This window comes from Palaemon carinicauda, chromosome 7 (assembly GCF_036898095.1).
Source record: "Palaemon carinicauda isolate YSFRI2023 chromosome 7, ASM3689809v2, whole genome shotgun sequence".
Lineage (NCBI taxonomy): Eukaryota > Metazoa > Arthropoda > Malacostraca > Decapoda > Palaemonidae > Palaemon > Palaemon carinicauda.
This window is the reverse complement of record NC_090731.1, coordinates 41,825,207-41,845,206: the sequence shown is the minus strand read 5'-3', so window position 1 is coordinate 41,845,206 and position 20,000 is coordinate 41,825,207. Positions and strand designations below refer to the sequence as shown.

The window sequence follows — 20,000 nt, the reverse complement described above, 5'->3', positions numbered from 1 at the left end:
TTCCGACATACTTAGCCCCATAATATTCCCCAACGGTGAGTTTGCATGTCACCAGTTAGCGCTCCCAGCTTCCGACATACTTAGCCCCATAATATTCCCCAACGGTGAGTTTGCATGTCACCAGTTAGCGCCCCCAGCTTCCGACATACTTAGCCCCATAATATTCCCCAACGGTGAGTTTGCATGTCACCAGTTAGCGCCCCCAGCTTCCGACATACTTAGCCCCATAATATTCCCCAACGGTGAGTTTGCATGTCACCAGTTAGCACCCCCAGCTTCCGACATACTTAGCCCCATAATATTCCCCAACGGTGAGTTTGCATGTCACCAGTTAGCACCCCCAGCTTCCGACATACTTAGCCCCATAATATTCCCCAACGGTGAGTTTGCATGTCACCAGTTAGCACCCCGAAATTCTGACATACTTAGCCCCATAATATTCCCCAACGGTGAGTTTGCATGTCACCAGTTAGCACTCCCAGCTTCTGACATACTTAGCCCCATAATATTCCCCAACAGTGAGTTTGCATGTCCCCAGTTAGCACTCCCAGCTTCTGACATACTTAGCCCCATAATATTCCCCGACGTTGAGTTTGTATGTCACCAGTTAGCACCCCCAGCTTCCGACATACTTAGCCCCATAATATTCCCCGACGGTGAGTTTGCATGTCACCAGTTAACACTCCCAGCTTCTGACATACTTAGCCCCATAATATTCCCCAACGGTGAGTTTGCATGTCACCAGTTAGCACTCCCAGCTTCTGACATACTTAGCCCCATAATATTCCCCAACGGTGAGTTTGCATGTCACCAGTTAGCACTCCCAGCTTCTGACATACTTAGCCCCATAATATTCCCCAACGGCGAGTTTGCATGTCACCAGTTAGTACTCCCAGCTTCTGATATACTTAGCCACATAATATTCCCCAACGGTGAGTTTGCATGTCACCAGTTAGCACCCCGAAATTCTGACATACTTGGTCCCATAATATTCCCCACCGGTGAGTTTGCATGTCACCAGTTAGCACCCCCAGCTTCTGACATACTTAGCTCCATAATATTCCCCATTGGTGAGTTTGCATGTCACCAGTTAGCAACCCCAGCATGTGACATACTTGGCCCCATAATATTCCCCAGCGGTGACATTAGCACCCAAGCTTTCGACATACTTGACCCCATAATATTCCCAACAGTGAGTTTGCACGTCACCAGTTAGCACACCAGCTTCTGACATACTTGGTCCCATAATACTCCCTAACGGTGAGTTTGCATGTCACCAATTAGCACCCCAGCTTTTGACATACTTGACCCATAATATTCCACAACGGTAACGTTAGTACCCAAGCTTCCGACATACATGGCCCCATAATATTCTCCAACGGTGAGTTTGCATGTCAGCAGTTAGCCCTCCAGCTTCTGACATAATTGGTCCCATAATATTTCCCAAAGGTGAGTTTACATGTCACCAGTTAGCACCCCCGGCTTCTGATACATTTAGCCCCATAATATTCCCCACTGGTGACTTTTAACACCCCAGCTTACCACATACTTGGCCCCATAATATTCTCCAACGGTGAGTTTACATGTCATCAGTTAATACCTCAGCTTATGACACACATGACCCATAATATTCCCCAATGGTGACGTTAGCATCCCAGCTTCTGACATACTTGGCCCGATAAGATTCCCCAACGGCGAGTTTGTATGCCCCCAGTTAGCACCACCACAGCTTCAGACATACTTGGCCCCATAATATTCCCCAACGGTGAGTTTGCACGTCTCCAGTAAGCACCCCAACTTCTGATATACTTGGTCCCATAACATTCCCCATTGGTAATGTTAGCACCCCCGATTCTGACATACTTGGGCCCATAATATTCCCCAACGGTGAGTTTGCATGTCACCAGTAAGCAACCCAACTTCTGATATACTTGGTCCCATAATATTCCCCATTGGTGATGTTAGCACCCCCAGTTTCTGACATACTTGGCCCCATAATATTCCCCAACGGTGAGTTTGCATGTCACCAGTTATCAGCTAAGCAATTATGTTGGCAATTTCTAATCCTCTCCCTGTGAAATAACTAGACTAAACATTAATAGTTATTCGTCCATCATCATGTATGATTTGATTTCCTTTTTTTTCAGCTGATTACAAGACAACCCAGTATACATTTAGAGCAAGTAAAGGTGATGCTCTCCAAGTGCGATTTTCTCCGCCAGATGCATTGCCTCAAAATACAGGTATCGTACGCTTCCCAGACAGTCGTCCTGCAAAACCAAGCCTGAACTATACCAATGTGCAACCAGATGTCACTGGTCTTTATAATGTCGGCCATGGTAAATCAGGAGCCTATTTCAACATTATCATCAGAGGTAAGGAGCAATGATTCTATATAGTAACCTACATCACATGTTTCTGGTAATATACTTTAACAAGGCTCCGAGTTTAAATATTCCGTAAGAATTTGTTTATCAAATCATAGGAAGATGAAAATAGTCTGTTGATGAAGTCCTCCACTACAGTAATAGTATATCCAATACTATCTAAAAGACCTTGTTTTTTCTTTTTTTTATTAGATTACCCTTGCGCTAGCACGGGATCTTGCTTGTAAAAGAGCAACCGATTTTTTTTTGAATCGTTTGAATGGAGAAATGTTAAGGGAATGGAAGTTTGTAATTTTTAAAAACCCAGATCATTAGCTACAAGTTGGTAATATTTCTTTTGAATGTCTCTTTTCGTTTTGCTTACTTTTGTTTTATATTTTAAGATCTGGTGAAAGTCATTCTTTCCGTTAGATTAGATGTAAATAAACTTATTATTCAAGATGGCAATCTTCATCTCCAAGGCGTCACATTATCTAATATAACCTAAGACTGCCCAGATAATTATTCTTGGCACAATTATCAGACATTATTTGTCTGAATTTCCGATACATTTCGTTGATTTAAAATAATTTTTCCTTAGTGTTTTCAACTTCTTTCATGGTTTTTAATAGACTGGTTGCTCTAACTCGCTTTATTTATTGCCATTGATAAATTTTAGACACTCGTGACACATAACGTACTAAAGTGGTATTTGTTTCTGAAAATTTCTCTCCAACTATTTTGTATTATCTGATTATTATGAGCTGGTTCCTATTCTATGAACAACCATATCAGAAACTTATAACATCTTTTTTATTGATATTATTACTAGCTAAACTACAACCGTAGCTGGAAAACCAACATACAAGAGTATGAATCAATATTATTATTATTAGCTGAAGTAAAACCCTACTTGGAAATGCAGGATGCTATAATCACAATGGCTTCAACAGGGAAAAAAGCCCAGTGAGGAAAGGAATTAAAATTAAACCTTCAAGAAGTGTCTCCGAAAATGAAACTAAATACTAACCTATGGTCATCATTTCTATAGATTGTGAAGCAGGAAAGTATGGGGTTAAATGCCAAAATGCTTGCCCGGATTGCAAAAACGGTGGTGAGTGCCACAGCTACACAGGAGAATGCATCTGTCCACCAGGATTCACAGGAGAGTTATGTCAAAAAGGTATTATGAAGTTTTGTTCTTTTGTTCAATGACTTAATCTAACTTTCCTTTGTGAATTACTACCTCTTCATGCCTTAAATGAACTTGGTATATCAATTTACAGCCTCAAATGATTAACTTTTGTTTAAAGTTTGCTTACTACCAGATCATATAAATATCTAAAATAATTGCACAGTACATGATCACTAAAATCTCGAAAATAAAACAAGACAACACATCACCCTTTGTTTTGTCCTTGTGAAGAACAGATTTTCCAACACGAAAATTAATTTATGCTTCTTGATCCAAGACTGTTTTTTATTGAAAATGTTATTGGGAATTCATCAATAAGTTTTTGTATAGATATAGATTCAAGTGTAACATTTCACAGGAAATCCTGTATTAGTCTTTAACCCAATGAGCTATGATTTTTCATATTCAGTATCTAATACCCTTTGTTCACTTAATCACTGAAATGTAAGTTTCTTATTACTTATTATATATTTTCAGTCTTTTTAAATCTCATAGGAATAACTTAGCCTATCATTTCTGCGTGATCCTTCAAAAACACATAAGCATAAAAGAAACAGAAATGGATTGTTGAAGTAATATGTTAACTTCGATATTTGCAATTATATTTTTTCTACTTTCTTTTGTCTTAGCTTGTCCAAAAGGTTATATTGGCAACGATTGCAAGCTTCAGTGCAGCGAGAAAGAGCTCTACTTTCCTCTACCTGTGAAGGATTCCTGTGAAGGACTCACATTTTGTCTTCCAGATCCTCTAGGATGTACTTGCGCCGCAGGATACAAAGGAGTGTTGTGTGACCAGCGTGAGTAGGATGTAGTTATTATATCTTCATTGTTGCATAATTAGACTTGGGCATTAATGAAGAAACTCTAATTTCTACTTATTGACAGGAAAGTCCCTGACTGGTGAATACCAGACAAGGGTTCGAGTCACGCTCAAATTCGTTTGTTTCTTTGGTCACTGCAACCTCACCATCATTGTGAGCTATGGATAGGGGTTTGGGGTGCCTATAGGTCTATCTGCCGAGTCTTCAGCAGCCATTGCCTGGCCCTCCTTAGTCCTAGCTTGTGTGGAGAGGGGACTTGGGTGCTGATCATAAATGGTCACTCTCTAGGGCATTGTCCTGCTTGCAAAGGCAATGTCGCTGTACATTCCCTCTCCCTTTCATGACTGGCATTTAAACCTCTAAAACGTACTTTAAGGGATGTTTTCCTGGTCTTTGCACACATGGAAATCCTGTGCTCTACAGGACATATAAAATCTGTTTGTTGTAAATATTCTTAGGTATTTACAGTATCACACAGTATATTCCCCGTTAATTTTGAAATCCATATCATCGAAGCACTTACATTTTCTTTTATAATTTGTTGGAAAACTTATTGTTTATCATTACTGTTCTCAAAACCATGCCAAATATTATTTAACAAGCTGTATTGTATTTGAGAACAGAACTGTTATCAATCATTGAATGATATTTTTTTCTAATTTCAGAATTTTTTCCCATGTTAAACTATCGATGTAATACTCTTATGTCTTAAATTTGCATGACAAGCTTTGTATGTCATTCTAAATTCTTGTCTATTATTTCTATTTTTTTTTTTTTTCATGTTGCTATCTGATGAGGAGGCTATTATATACTCTGTCTCGTTCGCAACTTATTTTACCTTTTATGTATATTTCATTATTTCACACCACTTATATTCTTACAACCATTTCTTAGCATGCGACCTTGGCGAGTACGGCGCTGAGTGTATCGGTAGCTGCCAAGAGAAGTGCCAGACCAATGACTGTGACCCGGTCACTGGAAAATGTAAGTTTACAACTGATGGGCGTTTGGGAATTCTATTGAATATCTTTTTTTTTTTTTTTTTTTTTTTTTTTAGATTTTGGTCTTCTTAGCATGTGCACCTGTAAAACATTGATATATTTCGATTATATGTAGAACTATTAATCATCCAGAGATCTCTGATCCTCTGTAAACCATTTGTTCTTTGAAATCTTAAGAAGATTGAATCAACAACTATTATTTTAATTGGGGATCTGAAAAGCTGTTTTATTTGGATACAATTTTGGCAACCATGTAACTTTTTAAACGGACCGTGTAGCTTTTTAAATTGATTTATATGAATAAATCACTTTGCTTACAATCTTGATATACTTTGAGTACATCAAAGTCAAAATATTATTTTGAAGTGGAATCTGCCCTGCGTCCACTCTTCAGAAGCATAATAATGCTATTTGTGTATGTAGAATAAATCCGGGAGTATTCAAGAAAATCATAGTTACCATTTCGTTCTGCTGTCAGACCTCCATTGTAGATAAGATGAAGAAAGGCAGTTCGTCTTTTATTCACTTCAATATTTCCAATCTAGTCATGTGCCTCTTCCTTCCCAGGCCCACCTTCACTTCCGAAGAACATTGAAATTAATGTGGCATATCCTAAGAGTCTGAACTTGTCTTGGCAAAGCACTGATGAGGATACAGACGAACATCAAGACAAGTTGTATTATCATGTTGCTTATAAGGTCAGTTGTTCATAGCTGTTAGAGATCGTTTATAAAGATTTGATAAGTGTTATGTAAAGATAAGTAATCACTCCCAAAACTTTAAAGCATATCAAGGGATGAAAATACCTTTTGCCTTTTTCTTTATACAAATTTCACAGAATTGTAACAGTTCCGATTTTGGTAATTGGGTAGTAATGTACCAATTCCAATTTGGTAACTGGGCTGAGCAGAATGGATATAAATTAGCAAATGACTTCTGGAAATAAAAAGCTCATTTTTTTTTAATAAATATCCGTCACAGCTATTGACCCGTATGAGCTGCAATTATGAGCCACGAAAGGAAGAATGGAACAGAATTATTGAGGAAAACCAGCCTATAGTCATCAGTGGTCTTGAGGCCCACGCCTCATACAACGTTTGTCTCTCTATCTACCGAGAATCGGATTCCAGGCAGACTGTTGAGAAATGCAACATAGCTGAAACAGGCATAGAAGGTAAAAAAATTAAGTAATAAATGAACCAGTCATATACTATATGAACCAGGAAAATCCCAAGTGCATATATTTCTATTCATAGCAAACCTTTTGCAATAATTGTTTTACCTAGGTATGTAATGGTTAGTAATTGAGATCTTAGGCTACTCTTTTCTCCCCTTACTTTGCCTGTAAATGATATTATTCAGGTCAAATTAACAAGGAAAGATGTATCAGTTATTAATGCTTACAAACCTAATAGAATTTATCATGTAAATCTTCCTATAGAACACTAATAATCCTTTGTTTCATCATAGTTTTTTAGGCTAGTCTAAAGCAATGAGCTTTCAGTGAAGTTTATTAAACTTTCCACATGAGTAATAAATAAATATGTCTGGATATCTTTCAGTACCAACCCTAAATGTTACGGAGCTGGTGTGTACCCCGAATGATACTGAAAGTATTATGTGCTATGCTAAGATTGATGGAACCTGTGACCATTATAATGGCCCGAAAGCGGAACTTTCTTTTACCCTCTCGTATGATGATTGTGATGGTAATAATACTTTAATCGAGGAGCCTGAGTCACTATCTCCTGATATCAATCAGTTCCACAGTGGAATTATCAACCATACCTTCTCTGGACTGATACCTGGCCTGAGGTTTTTGCCGGCAGTACAGGTTAAACAGGTTCCTGTACCTGAACTAAAGTTTGCAGACCCTGTGTATACAGAAGAAAAAGGTTGGTCTATCAATGCAACTAAGGGATACTTTAAATAAAGATGGTGTTAAATAAGAGTAAATCTAGAGTAAATATAATGTCTAAATAAATTTCCTTTTCAAAAACTAACAAGTCAATGAATTTTGAATATATTTCCTTCTTAAGAAATAATTGGGAATAACCATTTCTTGATATCCTTATTGTCCACCAGCACCACCACCTGTCAATGATTTGAAGGTAGTCCGTTGGAACGAAACTGATGTGAAAGTGATGTGGAATGCTCCATGTCCATCTAATGGCAAAATTGTGGGCTACAAAATAAGCACCAAAGGCAAAGTGTATGAAATCTCTACTGAAGATGATCCTAATTGCTCTGGTACTAATGGCTATGAGTACTGTTCCTTGATCAGCCATTTGGAAAGGGATGCTACTTATAAAGCACAGGTAAGTAAAAAAAAAACTTATTTTATATAGCCTTAGTCTCTTCATTCATTATTTCCCCTTTCTTTTAATTTCGGATTGACATAAATTTTATCAATATTCTCTTTTGGCAAGACCTTTTATAAGATCATGGTGGTAATGTTCTAGCATGCCTTTTTATGTGGTTATTGCCCTTGTTTTGCACAAATTCCTTTTACCCAAAATTGTACTTGACCACTAAAATTGAATACATTTGTTAGCTTTTTTTTTTCTTTTTCAAGAAGGGTGGTGTGGTTTTTAAGGTAAAACAGATTCCTCTGGGTTCAAAGGTTAGGATGCTTTAGTGGCTACAATTTACAAAGCACAAGAACTCCATGTGGGTGGGAACTATAGATGCTTTGTACTTACTAGTTGCACTTTTGTAATAAATTAGCTATATTTTTAAATATCATCGACAGAGGAATTAAGTTTTTATGTTTATGAACTTCATATATACTGTATATGAGGGTTGGTTCCCTATTTAGTTATAGCTCTTCAAATATAAAACATAGTTGTTTACTGAAACCAGATGCTGATAAGGAGACCTAATACACACACAGACAGAGAAAGAGCTTTTACGGTAAAAGATAAAAAAACATTATATGAAGAGTTTTGTCACCTGTAGTTTTTCACTGGACTTGTTAAGACCCTTTTCTTATTTTGCAGCACAAATCAACTCATAACATTGCATCTAGAAACAAAAGTGTATAAACTTAAAAGATAAACATTCCATAGAAGCAATGGTCATAGTTGGAGCACTTGGATAGCATCCTGCTTTTCCATCTAGAGTTGTAGATTGGCTAGTAATAATAATGATAATAATAATGATAATAATAATGATAATAATAATAATAATAATAATAATAATAATAATATTAATAATAATAAAATAATAATAACAAAAATATTAATAATAATAATAATAATAATAATAATAATAATAATAATAATAATAATAATAAAAATAATAATAATATGATGATGATGATGGAATAAGTTCATGCATTTTTCTTTAAAGATATTCCAAGAATTGGATAGTCAACAATCTTTCTATACACCATGATGGACGAACCAACTTCTTGCAAGTACATGCACCATTCCCTTCTCGCCCGACCATCACATACATGCACCATTCCCTTCTCGCCCGACCATCACATACATGCACCATTCCCTTTGGACATACTTAGCTCATACATGCACCATCAACTCCTTGCCTATCCAGCAAATAATTGCACCATTCCCTCCTGCCCCCCCCCCAGTACATACATGAACCATATCCTTCACACTTACTTACCTAATACATACACTATTCCCTTCTCGCCCGTCAAGAGCATACATGTACCATTTCCTTCATCCCAACTGAAACATGCACCATTCCATTTTGGCTAGCCCAGCGCACATATGTCCCGTTCCCTTCACGCCTACCCAGCTAATACATGCACCATCCCCTTCTCGCCAGCACAATGCATACATGCACCGTTTCCTTCATGCCTACCCAGCTGATATATGCACTATTCCCTTCTCGTCCTCATAACTCATACATGTACTATTCCTTCATGCCTACCAAGTGAATACATGCACTATTCCCTTCTCACCCGCCAAGCGAATACATGTACCATTTCCTTCATCCCAGCTAATACATGCACCATTCCAAGTTGGCAAGCCCAGCGCACATATGCCCCATTCCGTTCACGCCTACCCAGCTAATACATGCACCATTCCCTTCTCGCCAGCACAATGCATACATGCACCATTTCCTTCATGCCTACCTAGTTAATACATACACCATTCCTTTCTCACGACTCCAACGCATACATTTACCATTTCCTTCATGCCTACCAAGCTAATATATGCACCACTCCCTTCTCGCTAGCCCAGCGAACACATGCCCCATTTCCTTCACGCCTACCCAGCTAATATTTGCACCTTTCCCTTCTAGCCAGCCCAATGCATACATGCACCATTTCCTCATGCCTACCCAGCTAATACATACAACATTCCCTACTTGCCCACACAATACCTACATGCACCATTTCCTTCGTGCATACCCAGCTAATACATGCACAATTCCCTTCTCACCACCCCAAAGCATACATGCACTATTCCCTTCTCACTACCCTAATGCATACATGCACCATTTCCTCATGCCTACCCAGCTAATACATACAACATTCCCTACTTGCCCACACAATACCTACATGCACCATTTTCTTCGTGCATACCCAGCTAATGCATGCACAATTCCCTTCTCACCACCCCAAAGCATACATGCACTATTCCCTTCTCACTACCCCAATGCATACATGCACCATTTCCTTCATGACTACCTAGCTATTACATATACCATTCCCTTCTCGCACGCCAAGAGCATACATGCACCATTTCCTTCACGTCTACTTAGCTAATACATGCACCATTCTCTTCTCGCCCGCCCAATGCATACATGCTCAATTTCCTCATGCCTACCCATCTAATACATGCACCAGTCCCTTCTCACCAGCCCAGAGTTTACATGTACAATTTCTTTTGCGCCCAACCAGGTAATACATACACTATTCCCTAAACCACACAATGCATACATGCATCATTTCCTTTGTTGTTGTTGTTGTTGAAGATTGCCTGGCCCTTTTGGCCAGACACGTGCTCTGGCAATCTTTCAGCCCGTAGGTGTTTTGGTAGGATTTATTGGGATAGGTAGTTGGGATGGGGGATATTCTGCAACATTTATTTTAGGATATTGGGATAGGTGTTGGGTTATGATGGGTTGTTTTGAGAAGGAAGTAGGTGACTGTGGGAAGAGGATGCCTTCCCAAGAGCCCACTGGCTCCAGTCGTCTTAGTTAGAGAAAAAGAATTACAGTAGTAAGTCCCGATAAGTAGGAGAGCTCGGGAAGGAGTTGAAAAGTTTTAGTCGGAGATGTTGATATAGGTGAAGTAAAATAAACTTCATAGCGGTTTGAGCTTAAGTTGTGAAATGGAGGAATAGTGTGAGATTTCAGCTGAGTGAGAGACAGCTGAAAGGAGGGAATTGTAGCAGCTTTAGTAGTAGAGATATGATGGAACAAAATATTCTTGTACCTGTGAATATAAAAAAAAAAGTAAAAATAAAGGTTACTTATGATTTGATTTATTGAGACTTTCAAAAGTGGTTGGGAGGGATGCCTGACATGGGAAAAGAGAGATTGAAGGTGAAAAAGATGCAGGATACCAAAACGACTGCCGACGGCTCCGTTCCCATCTTCAACGTTGAAGAAAGGACGGGAAGGCAAAACTGTCTTCTTATGAGGAGTACAAGTTATTGCCCTCAGCGGCCAGCACCCGTTCTGATTCCAGCAAGGGAGATTAGCTGAGAGGAGAGAAAGATATGTTGGAAGTCAAAAAGACTGCCGACGACTCAGACCCCATTTTCAAGCCGAAAACAGGACGGGAAGACAAAACTGTCTCCTTATAAGGAGTACGAGTTGTTGCCCTCAGCCGCCAACAATCGTTCCGTTCCCAACATAGAAGTTGCGGGGGGGATTGCCTTACCTTATTGCCCTATTTTTTGTTTGGGTTCCCCCAGGTCCCTCAGTATGAGGCACCTCGTATATCCACCAGAAAGTTGCTAATGCATCTTCCGGTGTATTTTGCATCTTCCAGTCTTGGATGGTCTGGGATGCATCTTAAGTATTTATCAAGCTTATTCTTAAACACATCTACGCTCACTCCTGATATGTTTCTTAGATGAGCTGGCAGCACAATAAATAGTCGCTTCATTATCGATGCTGGTGCGTAGTGGATTAATGTCCTGTGCGCCTTTCTTAGTTTACCTGGAATATTTTTTGGCACTATTAATCTACCTCGGCTTGCTCTTTCTGATATTTTAAGCTCCATGATGTTTTCAGTAATTCCTTCTATTTGCTTCCATGCTTGTATTATCATGTAGTGTTCTCTTCTCCTTTCTAGACTGTATAGTTTTAAAAATTGCAGTCTTTCCCAGTAGTCAAGGTCCTTAACTTCTTCTATTCTAGCAGTATAGGACCTTTGTACACTCTCTATTTGCGCAATATCCTTTTGGTAGTGTGGGTACCATATCACATTGCAGTACTCGAGTGTACTACGTACATAAGTTTTGTAAAGCATAATCATGTGTTCAGCTTTTCTTGTTTTAAAGTGTCTGAATAACATTCCCATTTTTGCTTTACATTTAGCCAACAGTGTTGCTATTTGGTCGTTGCATAACATATTCCTATTCAACATTACACCAAGGTCTTTAATTGCTTCCTTGTTTGTGATTGTCTCATTATTAGGTCCCTTGTATGCATACACCATTCCTTCTCTGTTTCCATAATTTATTGATTCGAATTTATCGGAGTTAAATACCATCCTATTTATCTCCGCCCATTCATATATTTTGTTTAGATCTCTTTGTAGTGAGTTTCTATCTTCATCACAAGTAATTTCTCTACTTATTCTTGTGTCATCGGCGAAACTTCTCCCTACGGAGTTTTCAACATCACAGTCTATGTCTGAGATCATAATAACAAACAGCAGTGCAGCTAATACCGTACCTTGTGGCACACCAGATATTACCTGGGCTTCATCTGATTTCTCGTCATTTACAACCACTATCTGTTTTCTGTTTTGTAGGAATTCTTTTACCCATTTTCCTATCTTTCCCACAATATTATGCTTTCTCATTTTTTTTTCCAATATGTTATGGTCTACCTTGTCAAAGGCTTTTGCAAAATCTCGATAGATCACATCTGTTCCTTTTTCATTTATCATAATTTTGTATATGTTTTCATAGTGTGCTATCAGTTGGGTCTGTGTACTTTTTCTAGGCACGAAACCGTGTTGACCCATATTAAACAAATTACTTTTAACCAAATGGTTCATTATTTTCTTTTTTATTACCCTCTCATACACTTTCATAATATGTGATGTTAGACTAACAGGTCTATAATTGCTTGCCTCTAGTCTTGATCCACTTTTGAAGATAGGGGTTATATAAGCTAATTTATGTTCAACATATATCTCACTCATATCTACACTTTGTCTTAGCAGTATTGCAAGCGGCTTCGCGATAATGTTTGCAGTTTTTTTTAACAAAATCGCTGGAACTCCATCTGGTCTGGCTGCCAATCCATTTTTAATTTCGTTTATAGCCTTGACAATATCTGCTTCATTAATATCTATATCCGTTAGATATTCAACATTTTCTTCTCTCATTTCTGTTTCATTATTATCATTCGCAATTCTTGGCGTGAACTCACTCTTATATTTTTTCTGCTAAGTTGCATATTTCCTTTTTTTTTCATTCGTTAGCCGTCCTTCAATTCTCAGAGGGCCTATTTCTACTCTCCCTTTATTCATATTTTTTTGCATAGGAGTAAAGTACTTTGGGGTTTCTTTTTATATTTTGAAGTGTCCTTTCTTCTAAGTCCCTTTTTTTCATTTTCTTTCGACTGTATAATCTTTTGTTCTGCATTTTCTATCTTACATTTTATTTCCCTCATTTTCCACACATTTTTTCTTTTGCAAGATTTTTCTTTCACTTTCTAATTTTCTGAAATAAGATCCTTCTGTCTCTTGGTATGCATGTCTTTTGTTTATTGTTTTTTTTTCGATACATATTTTTCAACAATTTTCTCCAGTATTTTGTACAGTATGTCTGTATTTACCTGTATATTATCACTTACAAATACATTTTTTCCATTCTTTATTCAGTTCATTTATTTCTGACCATTTTATATTCTTACTGTAAAAATTATATTTTCCATATCCTTCCCAAAGTTTTGTGCTTTTATTAATTCTGCGATCACTTGCTTTGGAAAGGACTATCAATTTTATGACATCATGGTCTGAAATTCCCGTGTTATACACTAATATTTCTTTAACATAATTCACCTCATTCTCAAATACTAGATCTAGGACATTTTCCTTTCTTGTTGGAATGTGGTTTATTTGTTGCATATTATGTTCTAATAGCATATCTTGAAGCTTTTCAAATTGCCTCTTATCTTCTGCACTACTATTACTCTCTTTTTTATATGTATACATACAACCACTTTCGTCTATTCGTTCTTTACAATCCACGAAAGGAAAGTTAAAATCTCCGGATAGGAGTACATTCCAGTCTTTATGGTTTCTACATATATCATCTATTTTTTCTATTATTATGTCAAACTCCTTAGTATTTGGGGGTCTGTAAACTACAATATTCACTAGTTTTTCAAATTCAAATTCTACCGCAATCAATTCACATTCTGTGTTGCTGAATTTTTCACAGACTTTTCCTTGATTTACGTCTCTTCCATATATTGCGGTTCCCCCTTGATTCCTATTTTTCCTGTCTGATCTATAAGTTTGGAAACCCTTTATCTGGTCATCACTGCCAGTCTCTTGGGAATACCATGTTTCACTTATATTTAATATATCTATTTTTTTCAATTTGGGTTAGTTCTTCTAAGAACTCTATTTTCCTTTTAGAGTTACTTGTGACTAAACTCTGTGCATTCATCACTATTATGGTTTGTGTTTCATCCCCATTATTTAATATTGGTAATAATATGGATTCTCCCATACTTCCTTCCTGTTCTGATATGATGTTCTTTTCTTCATTTCCCGGAATTCTGCCATTAAAAAATCCAACTTTTCTATTATATTTGCTCTTTCGCCTTCATATTTATTTTTGTGTGTATACCTGCAATTATCCCCATATCTGCACCAACCCCTGGCATTATAGATGCATTCTTTGTAGTTGGGCTCTAAATGTGCAGATTTGGGTTGAAAGGCCTCATATCTTGGGGCTCTTGGTTCATATCGCGGTATATACACGTCCTGCTTTTTTGTTTCTTTTTTGGTGTCTTTTTTGCTTTCATTTTTCTTTTCAGTTTGCTGAGTTTTCTTACTTTCATTCATGGTTGCAGGATGCAAATATCGACATTTTTTGTTGAAACTGCATCCTTTTCCTTCTTTTAGGTTTTTGCATATTTTTGGATGGAGATCTCTGCATTCGTCTCCATATCCGTCTAAATACGCACATTTACCATATATTTCATAATTATGGTATATCTTTGGATGCTTGTAGTAACATCTTTCGCCAAATCTGCAATTCCCTCTTTTCAGCATATTTCACACTATATCCTTCTTTTCTTTTTTTTCTTATTCTTGCTCTTCCCTAAAATTGTGTAGGTCCGGGTAGAGTCTCTTGGGTCTATTTTTTGTTTCTATCTGGTAATTTATTTCTTCATAAGTATGTTGTTGGATGGCATCATAAGTTATATCAATGATTTCCTCTGCATCCTTACACATATCCTATTAATTTTTCTCTTCTTCTTCTTTTTCTTCTTCTTCTTTTTCTTCTTCTTCTGTTTCTTCTTCTTCCTCTTCTTTATCTTCAACTATTTGCAGATTTAGTCTCGACTTAATTATATTTTCTATCCAGACTAAGCATGTTGAGCAGAATACCTTTGTGTCTTTATTTTTTATTTTTTGCTGTATTTCAGCACATGTGGGGTGTGTTGGAACATGACAGGCATCACATTTTCTAATCAATTGTTGAGGATTATTAATGGAATACCATATCTTACATGTATTACACCATTTTGGCATTCTTTTTCCCAATGCATCAATCAGCATATTCACCATATTGGACTTCTTATTGTTCTTTGATGGAATGTGTTGATTAATGTAGACTTTCTTTATAAGTCTCTTTACCACTTTGATCTTCTTTAGAATTTCTTCTATTATTTTGCTGATGTTTTCCGCAGATTTGCTCCAGTTTATTGGATCGTATTGTTTCAATATGTCTGCGAATATTTTTCCGTCACACTGATTGGCGTTACTAGTGACCTCTGTTATCAGACGGTCGAGCTCCTGTTTCGCCAACTCAAGGAATTTACTTTTGCTGAGTCCAGCGATGCCTCTCCAAGCCTTGCCCGTGTTGTACATAGCCATCTTGATAAGATTTTTAGTAATTCACAAGATAACTATTCTATGCCGACGTTTTATCCCACTTCTCTGACCTCAAACTAATCACCGACTATTCACGAAAACTTGTAGCTATATTGCACTTGATAGCCTTTTGTTATCCGCGTTAAATCAGGATATTTATAGGGTCGCAAAAGTGTAATCACTTACCGGCACAGAGAGAGAGAGAGAGAGAGAGAAGGTTTCTTTTCAATTGCCGCTTAGATTGCCGATTGGCGTTGTTGCAACGTTATCTCGGTGGAGGGTAGCTGCGGAGAAAGGCTGAGAGGGTGTTATGATTGTCAATTATGTGTTTGACAATTGCTGTTGCAGTTGCAGGATTGTTGGGATTAAGATCCTGCCGAAGTAGGCTTGTTTCCTGACATTGCTGTAGATAGTGCTGTAGAGGTTCTTCTGTGTCTTGATTACAGTACTTACACGGTCTTATTGGTCTATGCTGTACTGCAAGGTCTTCACCGTTATCTAAGATAATTTACCAGTTGCATAGATATTCCAGTCGCAGTCTGCAGATGATTACTGCGTCCTGGCAGGGTGTTTGTCTTGCAATTGGGTGTGGTAATATGTTTGTCGCTTCAATATACCACTTTGCAGATCTTGATCCATCTAGGAAGGCTCTCCTTACTTCACTAGTCTTTTGGATGTTGCAGTAGGCAGCCATTTGATTCTTGATGGTTTTTAATGAAGGTTGTAGAGAAATGCTAATGGTTTGGCACATTAAGGCGAATTTGGCTAGGTGATTGGCCTCGTCGTTGCCAGAGATTCAGAATTCAAGGTTACTTGCCTGTTGTTGCTTTGGTGGAACAAGGCTAAGAATTGAATTGCAGTGATGAGGTAAACATTCTCCTTGTTGCTGAGGGCCAGAATGGCTCCTCTGGAGTCTGTATGGATCGTTGTGTTCCCATCTTGTTGGTTGGCAGAGTGTTCTAGAGCTTTTGCAATGGCCACTAGTTCAGTTTGCAGTGTGAAAGCATGGTTGTTAAGTCTCCAGTTTTCTTTATATCCTGATGTAGAGATAACTGCAGCAGCAGCTGCAGGGATTGCACGGTCTACTGATCCATCCGTATAGAAGGTGTGAGGCACAGGTGTATTCCTGATTGCATTCTTTGCAGCTACAGTGAGTTGCTCTGGTGTGCAGAGAGCCTTGCTTGCTGCTGGTAGGATGGTAAAGTTGTATTTGATAGGGTCCTGAGCCCAAGAGGCAGGTGGGCTTTATCCATCATGCTTTTGTTGTCCCTTGGTTTTGTGAGCCTCATTTTGCATCTGCATCCTTCTGAGTGTATCCAGTAGTTTCTTTGCATGGGAATTTGGCGGATCCAGTTCTTCAGCGAGAGGTAGAAGCCTTTTTATTTCATTGTTGAGTGGGCTTTTTCTGTCTGCGATGATTGACTTGAATATAAGGCTGCTATTCCTAATGTCAATCCTAGCTGATAGGGGAATTAGGTTGATTTCTGCTCTAAGTAAACAGAGTCTTGTCCAAATTGGAGAGCCACTAATGAGTCTCATGGCATTGATTTGGACTACTTCTAATGATGCTTTTTGAGTGTCAGTCAATGCAGTGAGTGTGGGTGCTGCATAATCAATGTGGGATCGAATTGCTTGTAGATAAAACAGTCTTAGGAGGTTATTTGATACTCCTTGTTTTAGGGAGGTAATTCGTTTCATGGCTGATCGACAAATCTTTGTCTTCTCTCTGAGGTAGGTTACTTCATTGGCTGGTGATAGAGTTGTGCTAATGATTACCCCAAGGTACATGAATTGACTCACCCAATCAATGTCTTCGCCCCTCAGTGTGAAGTTCTGAAGGTTTTGCGAGTGTCTTATAGCCATTGCTTTTCTTTTGTTGGTGTTGATCTTTAGACCAAGTTCATTGCATTTGGCTTGGATCATGTCAAGTGCTTTTTGAGTGGCATTTCTTGCATGAACTTTATGTGGACATACTATGCATATATCGTCGGCATATATGAAAATTTCCACCCCATTTGGGAGGTTTAAAGTGGCTAAGTTCTCCATTAGCAGATTGAAAAGGTAGGGGATTAGTATGCCTCCTTGTGGTGTACCGTTTTCTAGGGGGATGAAATCAGTGGTTTTTCCTTGGAAAGTGACTCTGGCTTCTCGGTTCAGTGTGTAGTTCCGAGTCCAGGCCAGTAAGTGTCCTTTCACTCTTTTTTCAACAAGTGTGAAGAGTATAGCTGGTGAGCTGGCTAGCTCAAAGGCTTTCTCGAGATCGAGGAATATGACAAAGGCTTTTTTGCCATTAATTGTTGAGAGGACATCTGTAATGCATTCTTGAGTGCCTATGCCACTTCTGTAGGCATATAGGTGATGATGTAGTTGGCCTATTTTCCACTGCAGTCTGTTGAGTACCATTCTCTCAGCAACTTTCTCTGTGCAGCTTATCAAAGCTAAGGGTCGGTAGGTGTCTGGCTCCTTGGGTTTTGGAATTGGTTTGGTGTCCTGCTGGTTCTATGTGGTTGGACGTAGTCTTTCCGTGTGTGTCTTATTAATCAAATGCAAGTAGACCAATTTGGCGTGGTTTCCCATGTTCCTCAGCATGCTGTATGTGATGAGGTCGGCTCCCTTCTCACCAGCCCAACTCATATATACACCATTTCCTTCTCGACTGCCATTTCCTTCAAGTCTACCCAGCTAATACATGCACCATTCCTTTCTCTCTCGCCCAACGCAAACTTGCACCATTTCCATCATGCCTACACAGCTAATACATACACCATTCCCTTCTAGCTCGCCCAACGCAAACTTGCACCATTTCCTTTGTGCCTAAACAGCTAATACATGCACCATTCCCTTCTCGCCCGCACAACGCGTACATGCATCATTTCCTTCACGCAGGGCTGGATTTAGGCATGTGGAGGCCCCTGGGCAATCTATGTGTGGAGGCGCACCCTGCTTGAGGCGGTTGGCGAGCGAAGCAAGCCTCACCGCTTCACCAGGGGGTGCTGTAAGATCCACTGGGAAATCATCATTGTTGGTCCTGCCAGTAATGAATTTTGGTCATCTTAATCACGTGTGCAAAATTACCTCTCCTGACTCTGTACACTAGATTATAAAAAGATTATGAAAAGCAATTTCAAATAAATAGCATATGTTTTATTAACATAAATCTAAATATGTTAGTTTGCCTTCTCTCATCAGGACTCTTCACACCTGACTATACAAACTGACCATTTTTTGAAGGTGATTAGGAAGCATGACCCATACTCAGTGCCGCCAATCTTAAAATCAAAACCAAAGTTTCTTCGTAGAATAGAAAAACTATTGCTCTATCTGTATTTACAGACCAGACACTTTATGAGACTTGGCCCTTGCAAATTTGGTGATCAATATGTCAAAATCAATGCTCATCAAAGCCAGGTGACTGAGTCGATCATGATGCATTGTAGTACGAAGTCTGTTTTTGATATACTTCATTTTGCTGAATGAACGTTCTCCAGAGCAATTTGTGACCATAAGCACCAAGTACATCCATAGCATTATCTCAACATTAGGATAAGTATCTGCAACTTTCTTGTCTAGCAGCAATTTGTAAAGGAAATGTTCCTTCCCAAAGCTATCAGTCTTAACATAATCATCCAGAAACTAGGTGAAAAAAGCTGCAAACTGTACAAGTTCAACACCAAGTGATTGATCCAGATCATCTTTATATACCGCCCATAGGAAGAACCGCCACTGAACGCAGACAATGGTACAAATACATACATTCAATAAATAAACTCACAGAAACCAAAATATATATAGAAATATTTGAAGTTAGACTTACCTACAAAACGTCTCTTCTGATCTTGTCAACCAACAATGCATTCAAAAATAGATAGGAGGTAATTTTAGGGGTAACTGCAAACATAGCCTAAATTTCTAATAACATCACGTTTTTCACTTTGGTTTTACTGTAGTTTTCCGTGATGAAAAAAGATAAATCATAAATATCCACAATTTTGTTTTATTCCTAACATAAAAACTTTTATCCCTTATACATTTACTGAAATTAAAACTTATTTAAGCCTGGGTCCTTTTTTTTGCCTAAAATGTGGAGGCCCCTGGGCAGGTGCCTGCTTTGCCCCCCCCCCCCCAAATCCGGCCCCGCCTTCACGCCAGCCCAGTGCATATATGTATCTTTTCCTTCATGCCTACAAAGCTAATAAATGCACCATTCTCTTCTCGCCTACCCAACACATACATGAACCATTTCCTTTGTGCCTACCCAGCTAATACATGCACCATTCCCTTCTCGCCTGCCCAATGCAAACACGCAACATTTCCTTCCTGCCTACCCACTTAATACATGCACCATTC

At 38.5% G+C, this 20,000-nt stretch overlaps 1 protein-coding gene across 2 annotated transcripts in view; it reads left to right on the top strand.

Annotated features, from left to right (window-relative positions):
- The window catches only part of LOC137643919 (uncharacterized), a 49,595-nt gene that overhangs the window by 20,702 nt on the left and 8,893 nt on the right, over positions 1 to 20,000 (top strand). For both annotated transcript variants that reach the window (XM_068376680.1, XM_068376679.1), the window contains exons 9-16: positions 2,148 to 2,375; positions 3,418 to 3,549; positions 4,191 to 4,358; positions 5,277 to 5,366; positions 5,951 to 6,081; positions 6,365 to 6,557; positions 6,946 to 7,278; positions 7,469 to 7,701. In XM_068376680.1, the coding sequence (XP_068232781.1) occupies positions 2,148 to 2,375; positions 3,418 to 3,549; positions 4,191 to 4,358; positions 5,277 to 5,366; positions 5,951 to 6,081; positions 6,365 to 6,557; positions 6,946 to 7,278; positions 7,469 to 7,701 (1,508 nt within the window). The remainder of the gene's footprint in view (positions 1 to 2,147; positions 2,376 to 3,417; positions 3,550 to 4,190; positions 4,359 to 5,276; positions 5,367 to 5,950; positions 6,082 to 6,364; positions 6,558 to 6,945; positions 7,279 to 7,468; positions 7,702 to 20,000) is intronic.